Source organism: Topomyia yanbarensis, chromosome 3, assembly GCF_030247195.1.
Source record: "Topomyia yanbarensis strain Yona2022 chromosome 3, ASM3024719v1, whole genome shotgun sequence".
Taxonomy (NCBI): Eukaryota; Metazoa; Arthropoda; class Insecta; order Diptera; family Culicidae; genus Topomyia; species Topomyia yanbarensis.
The window spans coordinates 271,552,692-271,575,906 of record NC_080672.1 but is presented as its reverse complement, the minus strand read 5'-3'; the positions used below and the strand labels follow the sequence as shown (position 1 = coordinate 271,575,906).

Sequence of the window (23,215 nt, the reverse complement as noted above, 5' to 3'; positions counted from 1 at the left end):
TATACCGTGGGCGATGACTTTTTTCAGAATTCTCTTCAAGCTGTCAGGTCAGTTTGTATGTGGCTGTATGCTGCAAAGTCCGTTACAAAAGAAACCGAAAATTTGGGAAAGGAATTGTACTGCCCAGAATTCTTTTAGTTACATTAGCATCAGTATTCGCACGCCGACATACGCCGGCGCGCCACCGTAGACTGGGTCCAACGGCGGCCACCAACTCCGCCGCCGCCGGCCAAAAATATCGCTTACGCCGCCGATCAAAAATACATCGGCGCACATCTGTAAAACAAAGAGCAGAACACACGTGCGAGGTAGGCGTGCCGCCCTTTGAGAAGTTGCATCAGAATAAGTTGTTCCGTATGAGTTAGTAACGAATTCTGTTTCCGAATCATTTGCTTTTGCCGTACTAGTTACAAAACCTATTCTGAAAGTTTAGCGGTGGTGAATTGACTTGTTATTCTGTTTATATCAGCCTTTTTCAGGGTCAAATATGAAGTAAAGAATAATTTTCATGCTCGTTGAACTGTAGATTATCAATTAAGTCACAGCTAATGGATGTTTTTATAGAATTATTTTTATCGTAATTTATTGTAATCGTATCCGTATCGGAATTTGTTACATAAGGGTTGATAATATTACCCAACAGATCATACAAAAATCTATTTATTTCATTCAATACAGCTGCAATAATTGACGTTAAAAAACAATTCGGAATCTTAAACTGCCAAATGTTTAGAAACGGTCGAAGTTTTCTCCTACAATTGTTGTTTTATTGTTGTTGTTATTTCCCAAAAACTAGGGGTAAATAATGTCTAGAACATTACATTAATCGTGCTACTAGTTCTAGGACAATGCCATATTCAATAGGCAAACAAATTTGAAAATACATAATTCAAATTAAGGGGGTCCTCTAATTATTATTTAATTTAGGTACTTTTTGCACAATTTTTTTAAACTTCAAAAAACTAATTATTTTTTTGAAGAAGTAGAATGACTTAGATATGTGCACTATGCTGCAAAATGTTTATTGAGGTTTCAAAAAAAAAATTCGAGTGTAAGGTGTGAAAAATTACGTCCAAAATGTCGGCTTCAGCAAAAGGTGTGTTGAAAGCCGACCTCATCTGCAGGCACGATACAGGTCGCAATTCGTCATCTACAAGCAGAAAACCAAAACGATCTTTAAGATTACATTCCATAGAGGCGCCCCAACCTAAAACACTTGAAAAAATCGTTATAGATACAAAATGGCGGCCACTTGAAAAAAAAATATCGTTTTTTCGCATTTTTTTTCCCTTTAGCCTGCTGTAAAAAATCGTTAATAATCAAAATATGAATTCCGATTTCATAGGTCACAGCGCCAGAGAATGTTTCCTTCTTTTAGCAGGGCAAAACGCGAAGTTGATTTATTGAATAGTTCAAAAACGAGAATGCCCGCAGATTCAAAAAATCTTGTTTCGAGAAAACGCGTGTCAAAATTTGGAAACATCGTTTCGTGTATAATTTAAGTTACTCGATCTATTTGTCTAAGAATAAATGAATTTATAGGTTTCTAAGGTCACTAAACACGATTTTGAGGTTAAATTTGGAAAATTAAAAATTCAATGAAACTTTTTATATATGGGTTTTTTGGGTCTCTGAGCACGAATTTGAGGTCAAATTGATAAATTCAAAATGGCGGATCCAATAGGGCGGACTAAAAAAGTTAAATATTTATTATTATCAATGAAACTTTGAAAATGAAGATATTTGGGGTCGCTGAACACGAATTTGAGGCGAAAAAATATAAATGTCGCACCCATTATGGCGGCAAACAGCAATCTTGAACAATGATAGCTTCCATGTCCTCGGCTGTTTTCAGTTTTTTCGCTGATGTGCCGAGGAATTCCGTATCCGTTTCGGCAGTAAATTCACTTCCCTTGAACCGAACTTTTTTTCTTCCTCGAAGAACGCCCAGTACCCCCACGACCATCTTTGTGCAGTGCTCCCATTTTTCTTCGAAAACCCTACTTTGCTTTCACGAGATCACTAAATTTGTTGGTTGGGCCATACCGGCAACATGTAAACACACCAATAAACACTACTGTCGCCTATAGAATTAATGGGCACTACCAGAGCTACCTTTGGTCGGTATAGTAACTTGTTTTAGATCGCGCGGCGAACTAGTTTCTGAGCGTCCGTTAACGGGTCCCTTTAACTTGCTATGGTGGAGCTTTTTGCTGCCTTTACTGTTCTATTTTCTCTGTGACATTAATATAAATTCCTATTCACAGTGTATTTTCTAGACAGACTATTTAAAACCAGATCATAATAATACTTCAACATTATATCATAATATTTCTATTAAAAATAAACCAAATAATTCGGTAATAGGATATTACATATAAATTGTCTCATCTTTCGTCAACAAAATGTCTTTCCATTCGAACCATAAGAATACAGTTACGATATATTACGCATTTTCGTTTTGCTATTTTGTTTTTCAACAATCTTAGTGAATTGTTTTAATCGGGTATGAATTAAACTTCAGTACCGTTGATCATCGCTATATATGACCATCTATATAAGAACCCGCTTTGCTATCCAGACTAATTTTCATCGCACCTATTATTCTACGACAGCGTCAGGTTACTGCTGTATGGTCCAGTATCCGGTGCAGCCCGATATCAATCGCCAAGCCTGGTACCCATCGAGAAACTATAACAGCGCGGAGCATAAATTGTTAATTCCTGTTGCATGCTATCATCCAGCTGCACTGTGCATATATCTGTGCAGCAAACAGTCGGGCGAAAGGGGGGTATCGCAGGTATACATATTAAAGTGCATTCGAAACTGAAAGTGCTGGCTGAGGTAGGATAAAAAACACTAAACAACAAAAACGAATTGGTCGGCAACGTCGACACTTTAGGTGGAGGCGTGGTGAGCACCAACAGTTGAAAGTGAAATTTTCAACTCTCAGGGAATGACCATTAGACGAGCCGCCAACACGAAATAACAAGCAGTTTTCCCTTTTCTTCGGGCTGATCACCGTTCGTCCCTGGTGTTCTTTTTGCCTGATAGCGTAACCTAATTTAGAAAGTGTGGAAAAGTTGTCGGTAATCGGAGGGCCACCGCGATACATAGTTGCTTGCTAATATGTATGCAGACGTTTATTCTACATCGCATGTTCAATGAACTCGAAACATTTATCGAGGTTAAAGATAAAGTGCGATGTAATTCGCGTATGCTGCAGCTGAGACCAGCGGGCCCGCAAGAATATTATAGGTGCATTAATGCATACAGGTGCCTTTTTCACGCTTGGGTGCCAACCTAAATCCACTTGTTTCGAATGGCAAGAGTGGGAGAATGAATGCAATCAACCAGTTTCCGCAATCATAAATCCTAATAACTTATCGATGCACTTCGTCCACGAGCAGCCAATCATGGATCGTGGAATATCCAACGGCAAATAATGCATCTCTTACATAATAGAGATCACTAAAGTCGATGAAGTCACACCAAAGAACTGTTGTTAGTTGCCCGGGGCGGCATCAATTAAAGCTTCTTTTGCGAGATCTCATGTCTGTCGGCATGCATAATGTAGTTTTGGCGAGCCAAGCGGTACGTGAAGCTGGGAAGAGACGCGCATTAGAGGAACTGGAACAAATTGCTGTAGATGATGTTAGCACATCTAGTCTAGTGTATAATCGCACCATTGTGCTGTGGAGAGTGAGAGTCTTTAGCGACAAAAACAGTAAGTGTTTCCTCTCAGAATACGATGATGTTCTGTGTTTCATTAACCCGCTGCACCCTTTTTTCGTGTCAGTGAAACCTTTCCAGATTGCTCCACCTTTGAACATCTGATTTCCGCTCGATCTGAGTTGGCGAATTTGGAATTTGCACTGGTAGGAATTCATTTTCTTTGAATCCGAGAATTAAAAAATTGAAAAACCCTAACACAAAAATGTAAAAAAATACAGCTTGGTCCGGTCTTAAACAAATTAAAAATGATAAACCTGAACATAACCCGAATAGGCGTCGTCTTGAAACCACTCGAGGCCCATAGAAATCATTGAACTATGAGGCCGCTATAATTAAAGATTGAAGATTCTTAGCATCAATTCTTTTTGAACAGAACCGTATGCCTCAGTTAGAAACATTAAACGGGAAAAACTTGTTAATTTAGGCGCTGTGTGAACTGTGTGAATTTAGTGCAACTGGACTGGTGATAATTTGGCGTTAACCCTTTCGTGCCCAACTTTTGTCTTGTGCATATAGGGGTCCAAAACTATTTTTCCTTGAAAATAGGGGAAACAAGGAACACGAAAGTACTTTTTTCATAAAGGTAGGTGGAGCCATCGCAGTGCTTGAAGCTGCTCAAGTTTTTCCTTCCAATGCTCAATACAATTTTCCTAGAATTTTTACAATTGTATAATTACGTGGAAATGTAGTCTAAGACAGTCTAAATTGAAAAGTTCTATCAGTTTTCAATAATATTACAAAATAACGAAGTGGTGCGTCTGGCGATATGACCCGATAAAATTACCACTCATAATCAACACACACACAGTCGGTGATAATCGAAATAAAACAATAGTGTAACGGATGATCGTTAGTCGCCGGCGGTGGCTAAATTGCACTGATTTTGCGTATTTTATTTTGTGCTTCTATTATCAGAAAATATCACAGATGAAGATATACTGATTTCCGTTGTGTCGTCAATTTTGAGGCGAGGGGACGACTATATAAAGCGCTCTGCACCACCACGAAGATATATCAAAATTTCATTTTTCGTCGTTATCGTAAACTGTTTCTGGCAGCACTGTTCCATCAGAATCCATTCAGACTAATTGTAATAATTTAGTTCTAGAGCTAAAATTTGTAACTGTTAATGCTCAAATGAAAGGTAATAGTCACATTTATCGGCCTTACTTGTTTTTGGGAACAATTCTTGCTTAAACCAAAAGATATAGCTGTTTAAAAACAGGTTTAATCCACCTATCAGTGAGATGAGACATTTCTTACACTTATCACTGTTGTAATATTCATTAGTTTGCCGAACACACTCAAAATTGACAAGCTACTAGATGTGAGATAGGCATAGTTCCGAGTCCTGCACGAATAAAACTTCGAATAAGCTGAATAGATTAAATAAAAAATAATAAAGCAAATAAAAATTTAAAATGATGATGAAGCAAAAAAATTAAAAAAAGTTATACATAAAATGGATAGAATCAAATTAATAAAATAAATCAAATTAGCTCAAATGAAAATTAGACAATATTGAAAAAGTTTTGAAATGAAGAGAATAATTAAATTGTTTCAAGCTAAACAACTGTCATCCAATAATAAAAAGAACTGACTAAACCGAATTAATAGAATGAAGAAACTGAATAAAATATATACACTCGGAAAAGTTAACAATTTAACAAACTGATGAAATGAAATGAAATAAATAATATGAATAAAACCAAAAAAAAAATGAATTAATGAGACAATATGAATAATATGGATATAATTAATCGTTTCATGCCTAATATTTTTCTAGCACATATACGATTCCAAAACCGTTTTTCTTAAAAGTGTTTTGATCAAGATAGTTGCTTATGAGAAGCTGCTCAATTTTTATATGCCGATCCTTAATACACATCTCCTGCAAAGTTTTCAATAGATCGATCGGGCAGAAAAGATAGCCGAAAGCAGTCCACATTGGTAAAATTTATCAGTTTTCAATAATATTTGAAGACAACGAAGATATATCAAAATGTAATTTTTCACCGATAACTGAAAATATCTGGCAGCACTGCTCCAGTGAAATCCAATCAGAACAATTGCAATGACTTCAGTTCTACGGGTATTTATTGTAACTATTAGCGCTCAAATAAACGGTGATTGTCACAATTGTTAGTTTTACTTTTTGTGAGGAAATCTTGTCTAACCCCAAAGTTATAGCTGTTGGAAAACGTGGTTGTTCATAAATAACAGGGTATGCAGAGGGTTAATAAAATCAATAAAATGAATAAAATAAACAAAATGAAGAAAGTGATAAGATGAACAAATATATTTTTTTCTATATATTTTATCATGATTATCTGGTGCAAGACTAACTTTTTGTTTCCGGCATCGGGAATCAACGGTAAGAATTACAGATTCTGACGGATGCATTATGTTGCCGGGCGGTCTTCCTCGAGCCAACAGGGCACTTGAGAATTGTTTCGTTCGGAATTCTCGTGCAGGAGATATGAGTTTATGAGTCCTACAGAAAACAATACCATGACAAAGGAATGGTTCAAACTATCAGAATAAGTATTTAAATTCATCGAAATGCCAGTGGCCATTAAAAGTGTCCCTGGACTGCTTTTGAGACACGAACATTCTTGAAATTATATATTTTTTCGTAAATAAATATGCACATTGATCATGAAATATTGGGGTTTTCAGTACAACTCAGTATCAGTTGAGGAATTCCACGAAGATCCGTCCGAAAATCTTTAAAATCGTGAACGACCATCTTAGATTCCAATGAAACTTTACACGTTTTACCGTCATGCAAGACTAAATATTTTCCACAGGTAATAAGATTATTTTGACTCAAGAGCAACTTTTCAAAAGGGTGTAAACGTTTCAACGTGTATGAATTTCAATTTTTTTTTGTTCGATTACTGTATTTTATACAGCAAAACTATCTGAGAACGAGTTACAGGGAATGAATACTTCTGTCTGAAAAAAATATACACTTAAAAAAAATTTTGTGTCATTTTTCAAAAAAACAAAAATTTATGATAAAAATTTAAATTGCGAAAAAACCCATTTTTTTAATTTTTTATATTTTGTTACCAAAAACCTAAAGAGAAAAGAAACATTTTGAATGTGATTGCATGATAGAGAAAAAATCGGTAAAAATTTTTTCCTAACAATAACTTCGTACATGTTTTTAAATTTCATACTAATAGACATACAAAATTGTAATTCTATTACAGAATATAATTCTAAGCACCATTTAAAATCAAAATGCATTTAACAAAAATATTCCAAAATGCGATAGTTTTCGAGATATTTGAAATTTTGCTGCTTCAAAAACAATTAATTCGTGTAATTATGCTCTTTTTAAAAGTTATTCGCGTTACCCCATCAAAAAATGTCAAAAATTTAATGTTTATCGTTTTAAAGACGTAAAAGCAACTTTTTTAGTGTATTTAGATCCTGGAGAAGCTTTCAATAAAAAAGTTTTCCTAACAACAACTTTTGACATTTTTTTATAATTCTTACTATTTGCAGTCAAAAATACAATTTTCTTTTTGAATATGATTCTGAACGCCATTTTAAATCGAAATGCTCTTAACAAAAATTTTCTAAAATGTAGTAGTTCTCGAGATATTTTAACTTTTGTTTTAACAACACAATTATTTTGTTTTATTTCGACCTTTTCATAAGTTAGTCGCGTTTCTCCATCAACAATAATAGGTTTTTCAAAAGGCCCGTAAACTTTCCTGCAACTTTCTCTTTGACATCAAGGCGATATTGTAAACCATTTGAAAGTTACATGAAAGCAACCAAAATATATTTCAACCATAGGGTCTGTTGATTAAACTATACAGCTGAATCATATGTTGGTTAGCTCGGGGGTCTTTGGGCGCCATTTTTCCCGGATCTAATTTGTGGATATTTTTGGAATTTGATCCGTTATTTTTCATAAAAGTGCATTCCAATACAATGAATCTGCATTTTTAATAATATCAAACCAAAACAGGTGTTTTTAATTTTCAAATGACACATTTGAGCATAAAAAAAAGGCACGTGGGATGTCCCTTTTCAACATTTTTGTCTTCAAACAACCATATTATTGAAATACCCAACGATTTTCGTAATTATAGTATGTACAAACACTCAGTATAGAATTGAATTAAATTGAAGTTTATGTAGTTTTCGGTTTTTTGTCATATGGCTCTTCTTAGTGCAACGTTTCGAAGGAATAGCCCCTCATCTTCAGAGGAAAGCAGGGTTTGAACATAAATTAGTTATAGTTTTCTCATAATACAAATATTTTACAAATTTTGCGAGGACACAAATATTTTCTTTTTCAAGTAAGTAGAATGTAATATTTAGTTTTTTTCGCAAGTGGCTCTGTTCTACACTAAAATGGAAAAGTATTTATAGGGAAACAGAAGACATAAATAGGTTTGTTGGACAAATACATCGCAAGATTAAATTAACTTGGATACTAACAAATATTTCAGATTAGTTGAAGATCTTATGACACATCTTAGAAATGGATTTGAAAATAATAGGATAGATCTGAGTCGTGACAGTTGCTGCGAACACGATTGGTGAGAGATCGGGGGTGGGGAGGGGCGACAAATGAGGAATGGTTAATGATGGTTAGTGCTGTGACATTATTTTTGTGTTTAGGGCAAAATTTTGATTCCTTGCATCTTTATTCTACATAATGCAACTGATAATGTTTACGCCATAATTAGTATAACATAAATCTAGCAAAAGAAGATAAACTTTCACTAGAATTTTGTTATTCATAAACACAGTTGCTCTCGGTAATGCTACGAGTATAATAAGAATATGAATTATGTTAGAAATATATTCTCTATCCAGTGCAATCATTATCTCATTTTTTTAAATTCTTAGTCCGGTCTGACCTAACACCGACCCAATGTTGTAGATGTAGATATAACTACGTATATTCTTACCATAAATATTGTTAAAATTTTAAATTATATCCCCATTTCAGTCGTTTGTTGAATACTAAGAACATCTCTAATTCGTCTTGCAAGAGTGTTACATGTGATAGTGCATACCACTCGTCTTGTAACTCGCTCTGTTATTTCCTATTATAAGAGAGTAATATCAAATATTTTTGAAAACATCATAAAACGATATTTCTCTTGTTGTCGTCGGATTGATACTAGAAGTTGAGGATTTCAAGGTAAACTATAGAAAAGAGTCTCTAGTCAAGTCGTAGATCTTTACAGTCAAAATTTTCGAGGATTTGGGTCATAAATTATTCATAAATCTTAGGCTTAGATTTCTTTTTATATTAAAATTTTTCCGAAGTTTCCAATTTTAATTTCTGGTTTTTGGGTAGGATTCGGGAATTCAAAATTTAAAATTTAGATTTCGAATTATTCAATTTGAAAATACTCGAGTTGGCTTTTTTTAATTCAAAATTTAAAAAATGCCGAATACGAGCTAAACTCGTCTTTTTTTAATTTTAAACTTCTTGAACCCGAGAACATTGAACAGCCCTCTTTGAACTCGTGGAGAAGCTAATTCTGCCGATTTAGATGAATCGTGATCACTTTTGGTCCTTCTGATAACGAAAGGGTTAATTACTACCAAAGATTAAGTCACCAGTGCCATCTATATGCATAGGAACATTTTATCTATGTGTAGAATATTCGAATGTGAAGGGTGCTTTCAACTTTTTTCTTCATGTGGGATTTTCTGGCAACTGAGTTGACACTGCGATTCTAATACTTATTTTAATTACTTCAGTTTTCATGCAAAAAGCTATGCCTGAATTAATTTTCCAAATTTTGGAATAATAAATCAAAATGACCGTTCGGTCAAGTAAACTTTTCGCAGGTTGTAGCCAAAGCATTATCGTTTCAGACGTGGCCCCTGTTTGGTTAAATGGGTATGTAAACAAACAAAACTGCCCATTCAATATGAGGAGAAACTGTGTTACGCGGTTCGTACGAGAATGGTATCTGGGACTCAGTTGTCTTCATAGAGGATGCTGGTAACGTCAACATCCCTGCCGAGAAATATCGATGGCTGGTTGCTTCTAAATGTTGTTCCACAAGACTTTGGTTTAAACAAGATTGTTAACAATCCATACGCTGCGCATTAAAGCATAAGAGTCCCATACGCATTTTTGTTAAAAATGTGTTATCTTTTGGATTGCATTTTGATTCACCTGTAGTTGACAATGCACCAACAAGGTTTGCTTAAAAAATATTAAGAAAAATACCCAAACATGGTTGTCATAAGAGTCAATGAAAATGTAAATCTTGAGCAGCGTATTTTTCGAGTTGCTGTTTTTTCAGTATAGGATTAACATGCATTAACAGGTAGTACGAGCATTGCAACAATTAATTTGGTAGACGAAATCCGTAATGTCGGGTGGCTGCCTAGTTCTTGCGATTTGACGTCTTTGGAATTGTTTTGTGGTGTTAAGTCAAGCCGATTCTCTTCAACGGCGAACAGCAAACAACTGATGAGCTAAAGGTCAACATTGAGTGCGTTATTCATAAAATTTCTCCAGTCGATCTCATGGCCAAAATTGGAGCGATTAAATGGTTTTTGCAAAGCGGTTGTAATTTTTCTAAATTATTTTAAAATATTAACTTGCAAGCCTTACGCTATCAAAATAAACAAAAAAATTGTTGTAAACGTTTTGCAATTTCATTGCTTTTGTTTCCTTAGTCTTAAATTTACCGAATATATTTGATTTTGAAAAAAAATTATGAAAAACACCCGTTTTTCATATTTTTTTTCACGTTTTTCTCGAAATGTGCTAAATGGCGTTTGTCATAAGATAGCACAATAGCGACGAATATGGTATGTATTTATCGACAGTTTTTTGTCGCATTGATATTAAAATGTAAAAGAAATTCCGAAAAGTTGTAATTTTTCAGTTTACCTTTTTTCATTTTTTTTTCTTTCGACTGATGTAGTCAGACTTTTTTTTTATTTTTTAACGACATTCAATTAGCATGACATTACTAAGCAGGGAAAATTAAGTAAATTTAAAGCCACAGTGCTCAGGTGAGAGCAAGGATGTGTAATATACAGATCGGAAAACTAGAAGTGGCAGGGTCATTACCATAACGTACAATTTGCTGCTTCATCCTTCATCGCTTGAAAAGTCGAATTATACCTTTCGCTGTTGCAATTAGTTGGGTAACTCTTCGAAAGTATCTCAATGAGACTATTGACACCCACCTGTTAATGCTGAACCCATGGTATTCGTTTTGCATTTAAAATAAGCTGTGTGAATTAGCAAGTAATTCAAATTCAATGCAACACTCCTTGCATAAAGCGATTGTATCCTCGTTGAGTTACGAAATCCGGCGCTGTATAGTCAGTCTGCATGCAGCTAGAAGGCTAGAAGTGTGAATCATTGCATCATACGTATGAGTTTCGCGCTGATATTGAGACTTACTGAAGTATTTAAATATAAACTTACTGGGCGTTTCCTGGGCTACTATGATCCTATGATACACAGAACTCAATAATTTTCTCATGTATTTCCTAAGCAAAGGATCTTAGTTTGAAATTTTTTTAAAATGGCGCGGTTTTCTAATATGGTTCTTAAGAACAATAGAAAACAACAACAAAGTTGTACTGTACGAATTTGGTTGTTTTTTGACAAATTGATGGCGAAGGGAAACGAAAGAAATCAAAATTGAAAGGCGGATATATATTCTAGAGTGAATCAGTTATAAACTTAGCACAGAACACTTTCCATCTTGTCTGTCGAACGCTAGTCTTCCGTCTAAGTTTCGTTTCGGTAGACTTTGCAGACGATTTTTTAACAATGAACAGGACAATTGCACGACTAGTGCTAGGATCCTACTGACTACTAAAAATTCTTCGTGGCTGAAGATCGAAAACAGGGTGGGTTACTTATGAAACCAACGCCTCACCCTCTGAACTGCCAGATCAAGCTTAATAGTTAAAGGCCATTTAATGCACGAAGTTTCTGTTTTGGGTGTTCAGCAACAGTCAAAATCTAAGGCTTGATGTGATGTGAGTGGACTTCCGAGGCCTGGCTCAAAATCACATTACAAGCTGTCTTGTTATGTCTTAGCATAGAACAACTATAATAGGATTTCTTGTCAAATGCGAGACATAATTCGAAAAAGTGTTTGTAAATCATCGGCGGCGGCGCACGCCTCTAAAAGAATTCCTTTGCAAAAAAAATATTAAACAAAAATAAAAAAATCAAATACTCTGGAAATTAGCACGAATACAAGAATGGATAAAATGTAAGAAGCATGCAAAGCAAGAAAACAAAATGATTATGAATAAAAGAATATAGCAAACGATATACTAGCCGAAATGTAGTATCGATGTTGATGTATTTTCGATAGTAATTCAACTCAGGCTTGAACTCACCCATAGCTTGAAAAATGATGTTTTGCATCTTTTATTGAAAAGCCACGAATTCGGTGATATTCATCAGGAGTAGAAGAAAGGACAATTCTTTAACTGAGCGTAAGGGCGCTGGAATAAACGTCATAGCTATCTAATGCCATTACGGGATTTTATGCGTATATAAAACTTTTGATTGATTCAGTAATGTTTGCTTTAATTGCTTAAGTAAAACAAACAGCTCAGCCCCGCTATCCAAAATCACCCTGCGGAAACGTCGATCGAAGGGAAATATAAAGATTTTTTTTTGTATTAATAAAAATAAATATTTATATAGCAACCCCCCCTCCCCCCCCCCCATCCTCCTTCAGAAAAAATTGTGCTGTGACATAATTTTTTAAAACTGAATCTCATGAAATTTGAAAAAGTACAAGCCATTAGCATCTTGCATAGTCTGAAAGTTTGTAGTCAAAAAGATTTACGAAGAGCTATAAATCTCCAAAAAGTATCTGCAATTTCTCGTCAATTGTCTCCATGTAACTCCAAGTACCATTCTTCATCTGTCAAGAGCCCGTCCTACTCTCACAATTGCTTTCAATTAGAGTTTGTAGCATCTCGAATAACCTTAATTAATTAGTAAGCCGTTGTCATAGGTCACTCTGATTACTCATCAATTCTAATCATAGCTCTCCATCCCTTTTTATCTTATTTGCAGATCACAGTGCCTTGTTCGCAGCTACCATTTACAACTACACAGTCGACCGTTTTCCCCCGCGATGGGATGCGACTGTGAATCATGCATAGCAAAATCGCTACTGTCAGTGTTCAACTTTGTGTTCTTCGTAAGTATTTACATTAACTGAGGACTGAGAGGTACTATACCATTTGCACACCAAGTGCTGCTTACTGCACCACAACTTTATTGGAACGATACACCGCCACTGATAGTGTCTCGATGCGTGACCCCAAACACCATCGACTCTTTATATTATCGGAAGATTTTATTAATTTCTACTTCTTCCATCTCTAGGTTCTCGGCTCGATTGTTCTTGGTGTGGGAATATGGCTTGTGGCAGACAAATCATCGTTCGTAGCACTACTGAAAATGGTTGAAAGTGACCAACTGGAGGTAAGCGTAATTTGTGTTATTATTTCCGAATTTTCCGAATTTTCTTGCTGCTATGATAAGTTTGTAATTTGCACAAATAGATGTACGTGTTGTGGATCGCTACACTACATTTCAATATTAAATAAAAATCATACTTCCGTATATGTCTTGATTTTATAATATTCAATTATGTTGTGCACACTTAATCCCGAACCTAACAACAACGATGACTTAACATGCAAAAGTGGGTGTGCAATTTGCGGGCAGCACGCTGACCTTCAGGTCAAAGACCTGAACTCCCCGGTGGCCAAGCTTTACAAAGCAGCATGCACCAACCAATTTGCATACCTAATCATGAAAATGCTATTTTACTTCCAACTGCATTCGTCCAGGAACGCGCAAGCGACAAAAACTTTAAGTACTCGCGCCTGAGGGCTATCGTTTGTAAAATATCAGATGCAATAATCACATTCTTCGCTATTTGAAACTCGGCCGCCCATGTAAAATGTAGGAAAAGGTTCTTGCTCAACAACATTGACAACAGTTGAGTGACGATCAAGTCTCAGTTGTGAAGGTAATATTCTCAAAGCACTCCAATTATGATTAGGGAAAATACTCCTTCTTAGCACTTCACAGAAACGAATATGAAATATAAGAAAAGTAATACTAGTTAATGAAGTACAGTAAAATCCTTTTTAATGCGGAGAATATGCACCACAAAACATTGAAAACTACACTAAAGATCCACTAAAATTGTTGGTAAGGTCAAAATTCTGGAAAACGATAAACTCCGTTACCACTTAAGAACTGTGAAAAATGAAACCTGACTGTATATAACTCCTCAATCCTAAATAATAAATGGTCTTCCAAAGGGTTCGTGGGTAGCCTCCTAACCACCCGGTATCGCGTCGACGGTCGCTGTTCGTTGCATTCATAAATAGGTCGAGTCCAATGGGGCAAGAGTTCACAATTCATTACAGTCTAACGGTATCGAGATCAGGCGTAGGGTTATATATTCAGAACCAGCTGGATGTAGAAAGGTTATTATGTCGTTTTTGGTTGGCGTTGAAACTGGCTCTGTATATCTCCATCAAAATGAAATCTGAACTACTGTGTAATACCACCATCTCGTTTAAATTTGGGTTCGTACTTATGAAGCATAGAAGTCAAAACGTGGACTCTTCTTTTACATTTCTCCGTGAAGGTGCACTTTTGATTTTTCACCTAATAGTATGCTGATGTAAAATCATTTTCTTTAATTATGATCTTTTTAATATGCTATTATTATTAGAGAGTTAGCAATAATAAATTTAGCGTAGGCGGCGCGCAGCTTTCTCTATTAAGGGTGCTAGTATATCAATTATTCTTAATACTTGATTGCCGTAATTTTATTTTCTTTCGAAAGTTGTCCTACTGGAGCTTTAGAGCTAGGGTTCCCGTCAGAATCACTCGCTACATTTGCAGACGAGACGGGTAATTTCACCCACTAAAGCACTGCTTAAGTCCAATTGCAGCAATGTGATTAATTGTATGATATATGCGGGCTTAGGGACTTCACGATCGCGTGTATAATCGCGACGGGCTCGAGCATTTGTGCGTTAACGTGTTCAATCGCGTGGGCGTGTACTAGTGTGTATGTAACTTTGCATGTATAAATTCGCTTTTATAGCCGTGTGTCCATTCACGGCTTAGATGCTAGAAGAGCGTGAGTTCTTCCATATCACTAATATTCCCGGTCATATCGCCGTGTTGTCTAGTGGATATAAGCGTTATTTTTTCTGATTGGTCTAGTCTGCTAGGGCCGGGAGTAGGTACTTCCAGACGTAACCGATTCATGATGGCGCAAACACGGACTTTTGTAGGTTCACTCTTCAAACCACGTTTGTAAATTTATAAGTGCTAAAACGTTCGCTTAGTCACCGGGGTGTTTTCATGTTTACAAGATCACGGGCGTAGGTGTGTATAGATTTTTTTATTTATTTATTTCTAAATCTTCCGTATTTACCGTACAGACATATTTTTGTCTTGAATGTATCTAATTAATGACTTATATCTATTCTTGGCACGTTAAAATCGAACACATAACAAATCTCGCAAAATTTGCGGCAACATCTGTCGATTGTGTTATTGTCACCATACACAGTTTGGTGAATGGAGATCCATAACATAGTGGGATTACGTAGAGTACGGGGAGGCACAGACAAACTAATACTGGACAGAAGATGTGGGCTGTCGATGTTGCCCGACAGCAAGTCGAATACTAAAATTCTCTGCAGAAAGATGCGCCAAGGTCTCCAAGCAATATACATCTGTCCGTGTATGGCGGTAATCTGACGGGATCGTTCCATGGAAGTTTCCTGAGAGCGAATCACACGAAACATCTGTGTGTACGCTCTAATCGTTCACTTTGAACGGCACGATATGGCGCCCACACTTGCACCGCGTACTTCAAAACACTTCTGATCAGGGCACAGTAAAGAGACTTTAGTGCGTAGAAATCGTTGAAGTCTGCAGTGCTGCGTTTTAGAAAGACTAGCATCCCACTATAGAGTCAAGAACCGTAACTATGGTACGAAAAACTTTAAAATTATCAGCGAACATCCAGATTTTCACGACAGCAAAGATCATTAATGAATAAAAAAAAATGAGAGGACATAGATGACTGCCTTGCGGGACGCAGCAATTAGTCAGCCAAGCTGGAAATCCTAGTCGCTGTAGTTTCCGAATTGCGATGTTGTGAGGTACTTTGTCAAAAGCCCTCGAAAACTCGGTATAAATTGAATCCACCTGCTGGCGATTCTCGATGACAGGAAACGACAAAGAAGTATAAGCCATTAGATTAGATGTAGTAGATCGTTTCATGACAAATCCTTGCTTATATTCCGAGATTAAGTGGGAAGCAGCTGCATACATAACATTGTAGACTAACTTTTCGAGGACTTTAGCAAGACAGTTTAGTAGTGAGATACCTCTATAGTTCGCGACGTTGTGAATGTTTCCAGCTTTATAAATAGGAACGATGGCTGCTTCTTTCCATGCAGCAGGAAAAAATCTTTCAGTTAGCGAACGATTAAAGATGAAGCACACCGGAAGAGTTAGCGCTTGGGCGCAGCTTGTTATCAACAGGAGCGATAGGCGATCCGGACCAGATCATTTTGACGTATCAACGGCAGCCAGAGCTTTCAAGACGACGGCCTCACTAAGAACCAGACGAGGTAGATTTATGTTGTACGATGGCAGCGTTGCTAAATACTCTTCCGAAGGGGCAATGCATTCACTGTTGAACACACCACGAAAGAAATTAGCGAATAGATTCACGGCCTCAGCTGGGGAGGAGGATGAGCTGTTCCCTAAAAAAACGTCAGTTGGTGTATTGCCAAAACGAAGGACCAAAACGTTGCTGGGTGGTCACGGGGACTACTTTGCACTCGATTTATGTACTCGCGAAAAACGCCATTTCTGGCAGTTTCATATTGCTGTTTTCGTAGAGTGTTTCGTAAGCGGCGAATTTCAGCGTTCCACCACGGGTGCTTGTGGCCCATCCTCTTCTTGGTGCGTTTCACTGGAACATTGTGGCGGAGTATTCCATGGACAACGCTGCAGAAAAAGCCTCGTCTAGCTCATTGCAGCACATTAAGTCACTCCAGTCGACAGCAGCAATCAATGCGGAGATTTCGTCAAGGTTGCAACGATTAAAATCAAAGTTAAGGTCGTCAATCGACTGGAAAACTCTTCTCCTTCATTAGTGCGTACATCTAACCGCAGTACAAAAGGTTTGTGGTGAGGGTCGATTTTCAGTAAAGCGCTCGGAGGTTCAAGTAGCTCAACTACATCGATGTTGTTTACGAACGCAAGATCGAGTATCCTTCCGTTCACGTTCGTAAAAAAGGCCCATAAGCCCTCTCGGTCTCTTCGATGACCCACTATCGAGGCATTTTTCAATAACCTACTTAAAGCAATTGTCTGTAAGAGATTCTTTAGCACTGATGCACGAAATGATGATGTCTGCAATATCGTCAAATCCATCAAGGAAAAATCTTGAGAGAAATGAAACATACGAAATTGAAACAAAATTACACATTCTATATTCATGGCGAAAAGCCAATTTAATCCTCCTAGCAGTCAGATGAGACATTTTTCACACATATCACTGTTGGATCATTCATTAGTTAGCAGAACTCATACCAAGTAGGCACCCAACTAGAGGTGGGCTGAACACAGTTTCGAGTCCTACACGAATAATATGAAAATAATCAGAAAATCCAATGAAACAAGTAAATTTTATAAAAATATGAAGCAAACAAATGAAAAAAGGATTAAAATTCAAAAAATAAACGGAATATTTAATATAAATGAAATTAATAAAATACATAAATAACATTAGTTTAGCTTATTAAATTGGGCAAAACAAGTTATGAAATGAATAGAATATAGTAAATTGATTCAAACTAACAAATTGGATGAAATGAATAAAATGAATGGCTGAACAGAATTACTAAAATTAATAAAATAGAACAACTGATGCACTGAAAAACATTATTAATATAAATCAGATGCATCAAATTAGTAAAATGAATTAAATGAATAAATAAAATATATAAAATGGAGAAAATTAATAAAATCAATAAAATGAATAAATTAAAAAATAAACAAAATTAATAGAATTGATACATGAATAAAAGAAGGAAAAAAATAAACAGAATCAAATGGATTAAATGATTTAAATAAAAAAATATTCAATACATAAAAGTTATAAAAGTAATAGAATAAATGAAAGGGAATCAAATTGATAATTTTAAAAAATAGGCAGATTATTACAATGTAGAAGATGAAATTATTAAAACAAGAACAGTGAATAATATAAGTTAAATGAGTGATTTTATTAAAACACATAAAATGAATAAACCAGTGGTTTTCAACCGGGGGTGAATTTAGGGGTAAATAAAATTACTGTAGGGGTGAACATTATTGCTTTCATCCGATTGCAAATGTTATGGTAAAAACGTGTTTAATCCACCTAACAGTGTGATGAGACATTTCTTATAACTCTTATCACTCTCTTCGGATATTATATCGTTTAAGAACATTTAGAACTTGATGCTTCGCGATGTTTTTGATAACACATACTACATGGGATAGTGGCAGGACTCAGAGAATCGCTCAAATCAGCATAGAACAACATCAGTGCTAGAAATCTCAAACCAAATCAATGGGAAAGCGAAAAAATGGCCCATAAAATAGACATACCAACGAATTATTGTTAATGCTATGTTAATAAAATATCTATATTGTGGTTGGAAAACTGGATTTTCCTAAAAGCGAATTTTTTTTTGAATCGATTTGAAGTTTATATTTTACTCAAATTTCCAACGCGACTGAGAACTAAGAAATCAACGCTTTTTCTTGAAAAGGGCGATACTAACAGTAATACCATTCAAAAAAAATCAACAGTGAATATTTCCAGACTTGGTTTTATTTCATATTTAAGAACTATTGTGTTTTTTGACATCCTAGATTGCATGATTCAGTGATCGAAACCCAAAACTTCATAAAGTATTTGAAATTATCAAATTAAAATTTGTTTTTGCTATTGAAATTTACAAAATGATAGTATCGCCCCTTTGGCGATTGTTTACTTTTTCGGTCCCACCTATCAGCATTGAAGTATCGTTCTTACGTTTTTTTTTACAATAACTACCGTTCTACACCACCGATTTCGTCCGGGTTTTTTTTCAATAGCGATCATTGTTACTATTTACAGCTGGTATCAGCTTGATAATCCTAAAAAAATACGAAAATGACAGTTTCGCTTCTAAACTGCTAGCAAAAAAAGTATCGCCCTGTTTGTTTGCATGGAGCGTGGAGGGCGAAACTTTAAATAAACAAACAAAAATACACTTTCGCCCGTTGTATTTTTTGCTGTAGTTTAAGAAAGCAATATCGTAGAATCAAATTTTTTAGGTTAATTTGTTGCATTTCAAAGCCCTCATTCGCATGTAAGAAAAAAGCCCTATGTTTACATTTGTAAGTATCGCCTTTTTCACAAAAAAGCGTTGAAATGAAATCACAGCTCCTGATATCACGCTATCTCTGAAGTACATGCGTGCATAGTTTCAAATTTTACTTCGACATCGACTTTTTCTAAAGGTGACTTCCCAGTAGTATTGTTGATTTGAATTATTATCGCTAATCCCAATGCCAATGAACAAATAAAAACCTCATGAAAACGAACCGTTTGGGAAAATCATCATCATTACTGGAATTTTCATTTTCACGAAACTTTTCGATAACCTTCCGTCACTTGCGTTAATGCACTGGGTGCACAGTAGGGTAACAGGAAAAAATGACCCCTATCGGCCCACCTCTGCGTCGATTCCTAGTCCCACCAGGAGTACTTGCACCAAATTTGAAGCAAATCGGACAAGTCTAACTACCGGACCAACGGGCCTGAAATTTGTATGGGAATTTTCAACAATTTACATGGAGAAAACCCACCAGCATGCATTTTCGCCGCTAGGTGGCACTGTATGCATCGTATTATCACTGTAAGTGAAAATAAGAAGGATAATTGAATTGTCTACAACTTAGTCCAAGACTGCAAGTAAATCCGACTTTGTTAAAAGAAGTTATTAAACTTTTAACGAAGTGATGTCTGAGTCAGTTTTGCATGGGGCCTAATAGTGCATGGTTGTGTATCAGTACTCGATTCACACGAACTAAACATTTTTGTGAAATAATCGTTAGGTTTAGCTCAATGGTATTTTCAGAAGAATTATAGTAAATAATACGAGTCATGCTGTGATTAGAAAATTTTAGTTCCACCTGTTACCGCATAGAGGGCGCCAACACTAACTTTTCAACGGAGAAAGATATAAATTTGGTGTCTTCTACAAAGTTATAGAACAGGCATTTTTCAGTATTTCTTCTGAACATCTTGATACTCTATCTCTCTTCTATGAAAAGTTAGTAGTGGCGCCCTCTATGCGGTCACAGGTGGAACTAAAATTTTCTAACCAAAACATAACTCGTATTATTTACTATAATTCTTGTAAACATACTATTCGGCTAAATCTAACCATTATTTCACAAAAATATATAGTTCGCGGGACTCGAGTACTGATACACAACCATGCACTGCTAGGCCCCATGCAAAACTGACTCAGACATCACTTCGTTAAAAGTTTAATAACTTCTTTTAACATAGCCGGATTTACTAGCAGTCTTCGACAAAGTTGTAGATAATTAAAATATCTTTCTTATTTTCACTTACAGTGATAATACGATGTATACAGTGCCACCTAGCGGCGAAAATATGAGCTAGTGAGTCTTCTCTATGTAAATTGTTGAAAAATCCAATATAAACTTCAGGCATGTTGGTCCGGTAGTTAGACTTGTCCGATTTGCTTCAAATTTGGTACAAGTACTCCTGGTGGGACTAGGAATCGACTCAGGGGTGAGTTTTCAAAAATTCATCATTTTTCTGGGCAGTCTAGTGCACAGTGCTCTAAAAATCTAGCGAAATCGTCTTAGGGCACCAGCGGGTCTGTAAAGAATACTAAAAATTAATTTCTATTCCATAATTTTCGGTTCAGCAATTCGAGAGATCGTGCTCACCGCAAGCCATGAAAAATAGACTACGTTGTGAAGCGATGGTCACTATTTATTAAAAAATCACGGTTAAATAAAAAATAAAACTATTAAAAAATTTCAAATAGTTTATAATTTTCACAAACTTATTAGGAAAAATTGTTTAATAAGCTTTCGTAATACTGTGTAGGAAAAAAGCTGAAAATTTGAAAATAAATCTGAGGATTATGATTGATTACAGAACTCTGGAATTTTCTATTGGAATGTTTTCAGGCAGGAATTTGATATTGATGCTATTAGACAACTGTGAAATCAAGACCAATAGATCAGTTACATATCAGGACCCCATTCCGACAATTTATCAAAAGTCCTCATGATGTTTACAACAACAGGTTATCAATCTACGGATCAGATAATGTTATTGTAATATTGAATTAAATCAGTTTGCATCAATAAATTTTCAACTCCAATCCAATTTTTTTTGGTGTGGTGGGGGGGGGCTGTATGGCGTTAAACCCCAAAACCTTCTCTTGGCTACGCCGTTGCTTGGAGTTATTTATTTCGCTTTTCATTTTCCGAAAGGTTTCAGATCGATCCGATGGTCATAAGTTAGAAAAATTGCAGTCAGAAGGTTCGCACAAATGAACATTTTTGCACTGATAAGTTATCAAGTTCCTTCCAGACAACTTGGAAGTGTTCGGTGATTATTTCTAGCGGTTGTAGATAGAAAAATGAAATGCAAAATTCGATTTATCGAAATAATGTTTGGCTTATTTCAATGGATTATTACTATATTGAACAATAAATAGGCGACGAAGAGTAATCCTCAAACAACAAGCCATAACTTTTAAAGTATTCAAAATAGATATTTGAAGTCTTCAGTAAAGTTATTCGCAAAAGTAAGAGCTACAAATTTGCTGAAGGCATCATTTCGTTATAATCACTTCCAAGAAAATTTGTGAAAATATCTCACTCATAGGGGGATTAATCAGCAAAAGCACAATACCAAAAGAAAGAGCATATTACCTCCATTAAATTCTCCGAAGATACTATTGACCTAAAATAAGCCGTTTTGGCGTTAATAATAGATTACATGTTTTTAGTCATATTTCTGGCAATGGGAAATGATAAAAATCTTTCGTCCGCATTTAATGTTAAATATCCCTTTTAATAATAGTCCGATTTCAACAATCTATAGCTTGTTCGAAAGGTATTCGTTGAAGCTGTCTAAAAACATATAAATTGTTCATCTATATTGTCAATTCCGGCAGATAATTTAAAAAACTGCAAAAAACGCCATTTTTACGCATTCAAACATTCATATCTTAAAAACTAAACATCAGAATCAAAAACAAATTAATAGCGTTCATACTGTTTTTTAGTTCTTTCATTTAAAATTGGTTTGGATAAGATCGGTTCAGCCATTGCTGAGAAACACGAATGAGAATTTGTCCGTTACATACACACACACACACAGACACACACACACACACAGACATTGTCCCAAATCGTCGAGCTGAGTCGATTGGTATATAAGACTCGGCCCTCCGGGCCTCGGAAAAAATCTTGAAAGTTTGAGCGAATTCTATACATTTCTTTTATAAGAAATGTAAAAATTTTCAGAAAGGGGTGTATCGTGAAGATCAATATTCGGAAAGGGGACCATGGAACGAAAAAGTTATAAAACCACTGGAATAAACTAACCAAACTGAATTCAAAAAATTAAACGAACATTATAAAATGAACAGAATGAATAAAACGAACGCTAAAAGAAATAAAAGATTCAAATGAAATGATCATATATTTATAGTTTGGCAAATATTCAAAATGAATAAAATAAATCAAACGAGTGAAATCGATGAAATTAATGAACGGAAAAAATAAGTATATAAAAAGCATTTAGAAAAATTATTTAAATTAATTAAATGAATAAAACGAATTTGAGAGCTATTGTTTCTATATGTTCTGAAATGTTTGTGAAAATTCAGCTATTTGAAAAATGGTTAATTCTCGACAAATATACGGCTTAAAAGCCAACTGTCAAAATTCTCTTTGAAAGGAAATTCCGGACAAACCGTTTGTAGCTAAACTTAGTTCATAGCAGTTAATGAATGAGAAAACTTTTCTTTTTTGTTTACTACCAACATCTGTGATTGGCGTGTAACGGTTTGTCCGGAATTTCCTTTCAAAGAGAATTTTGACAGCTTGTTTGTCGAGAATTAATATATAATACAATTTCTAATGTTTCCATTCTTTTTCTTTTTCACATTTTATTTTCGTTCTTCTTCTATTGATGGCGTCGTTTAAGACTATCTGGTGTTTCTACTTTATTGATGGACATTACTTAGTTATCAAGGAAATGAAACGTTCAATTTGGTTTGGAATTCTGAGACGTCATTTTGGCCATAAATTTCTGAATAAAGATTTTTGCACAGA

General features: G+C 35.5%; 1 protein-coding gene across 3 annotated transcripts in view; it reads left to right on the top strand.

Annotated features, from left to right (window-relative positions):
• LOC131688437 (tetraspanin-18) overlaps nt 1-23,215 on the top strand; it is a 134,806-nt gene that overhangs the window by 93,246 nt on the left and 18,345 nt on the right. For all 3 annotated transcript variants that reach the window (XM_058972662.1, XM_058972664.1, XM_058972663.1), the window contains exons 4-5: nt 12,800-12,926; nt 13,115-13,213. In XM_058972662.1, coding sequence (XP_058828645.1) covers nt 12,861-12,926; nt 13,115-13,213 — 165 coding nt within the window. In that variant the 5' untranslated portion in view covers nt 12,800-12,860. The remainder of the gene's footprint in view (nt 1-12,799; nt 12,927-13,114; nt 13,214-23,215) is intronic.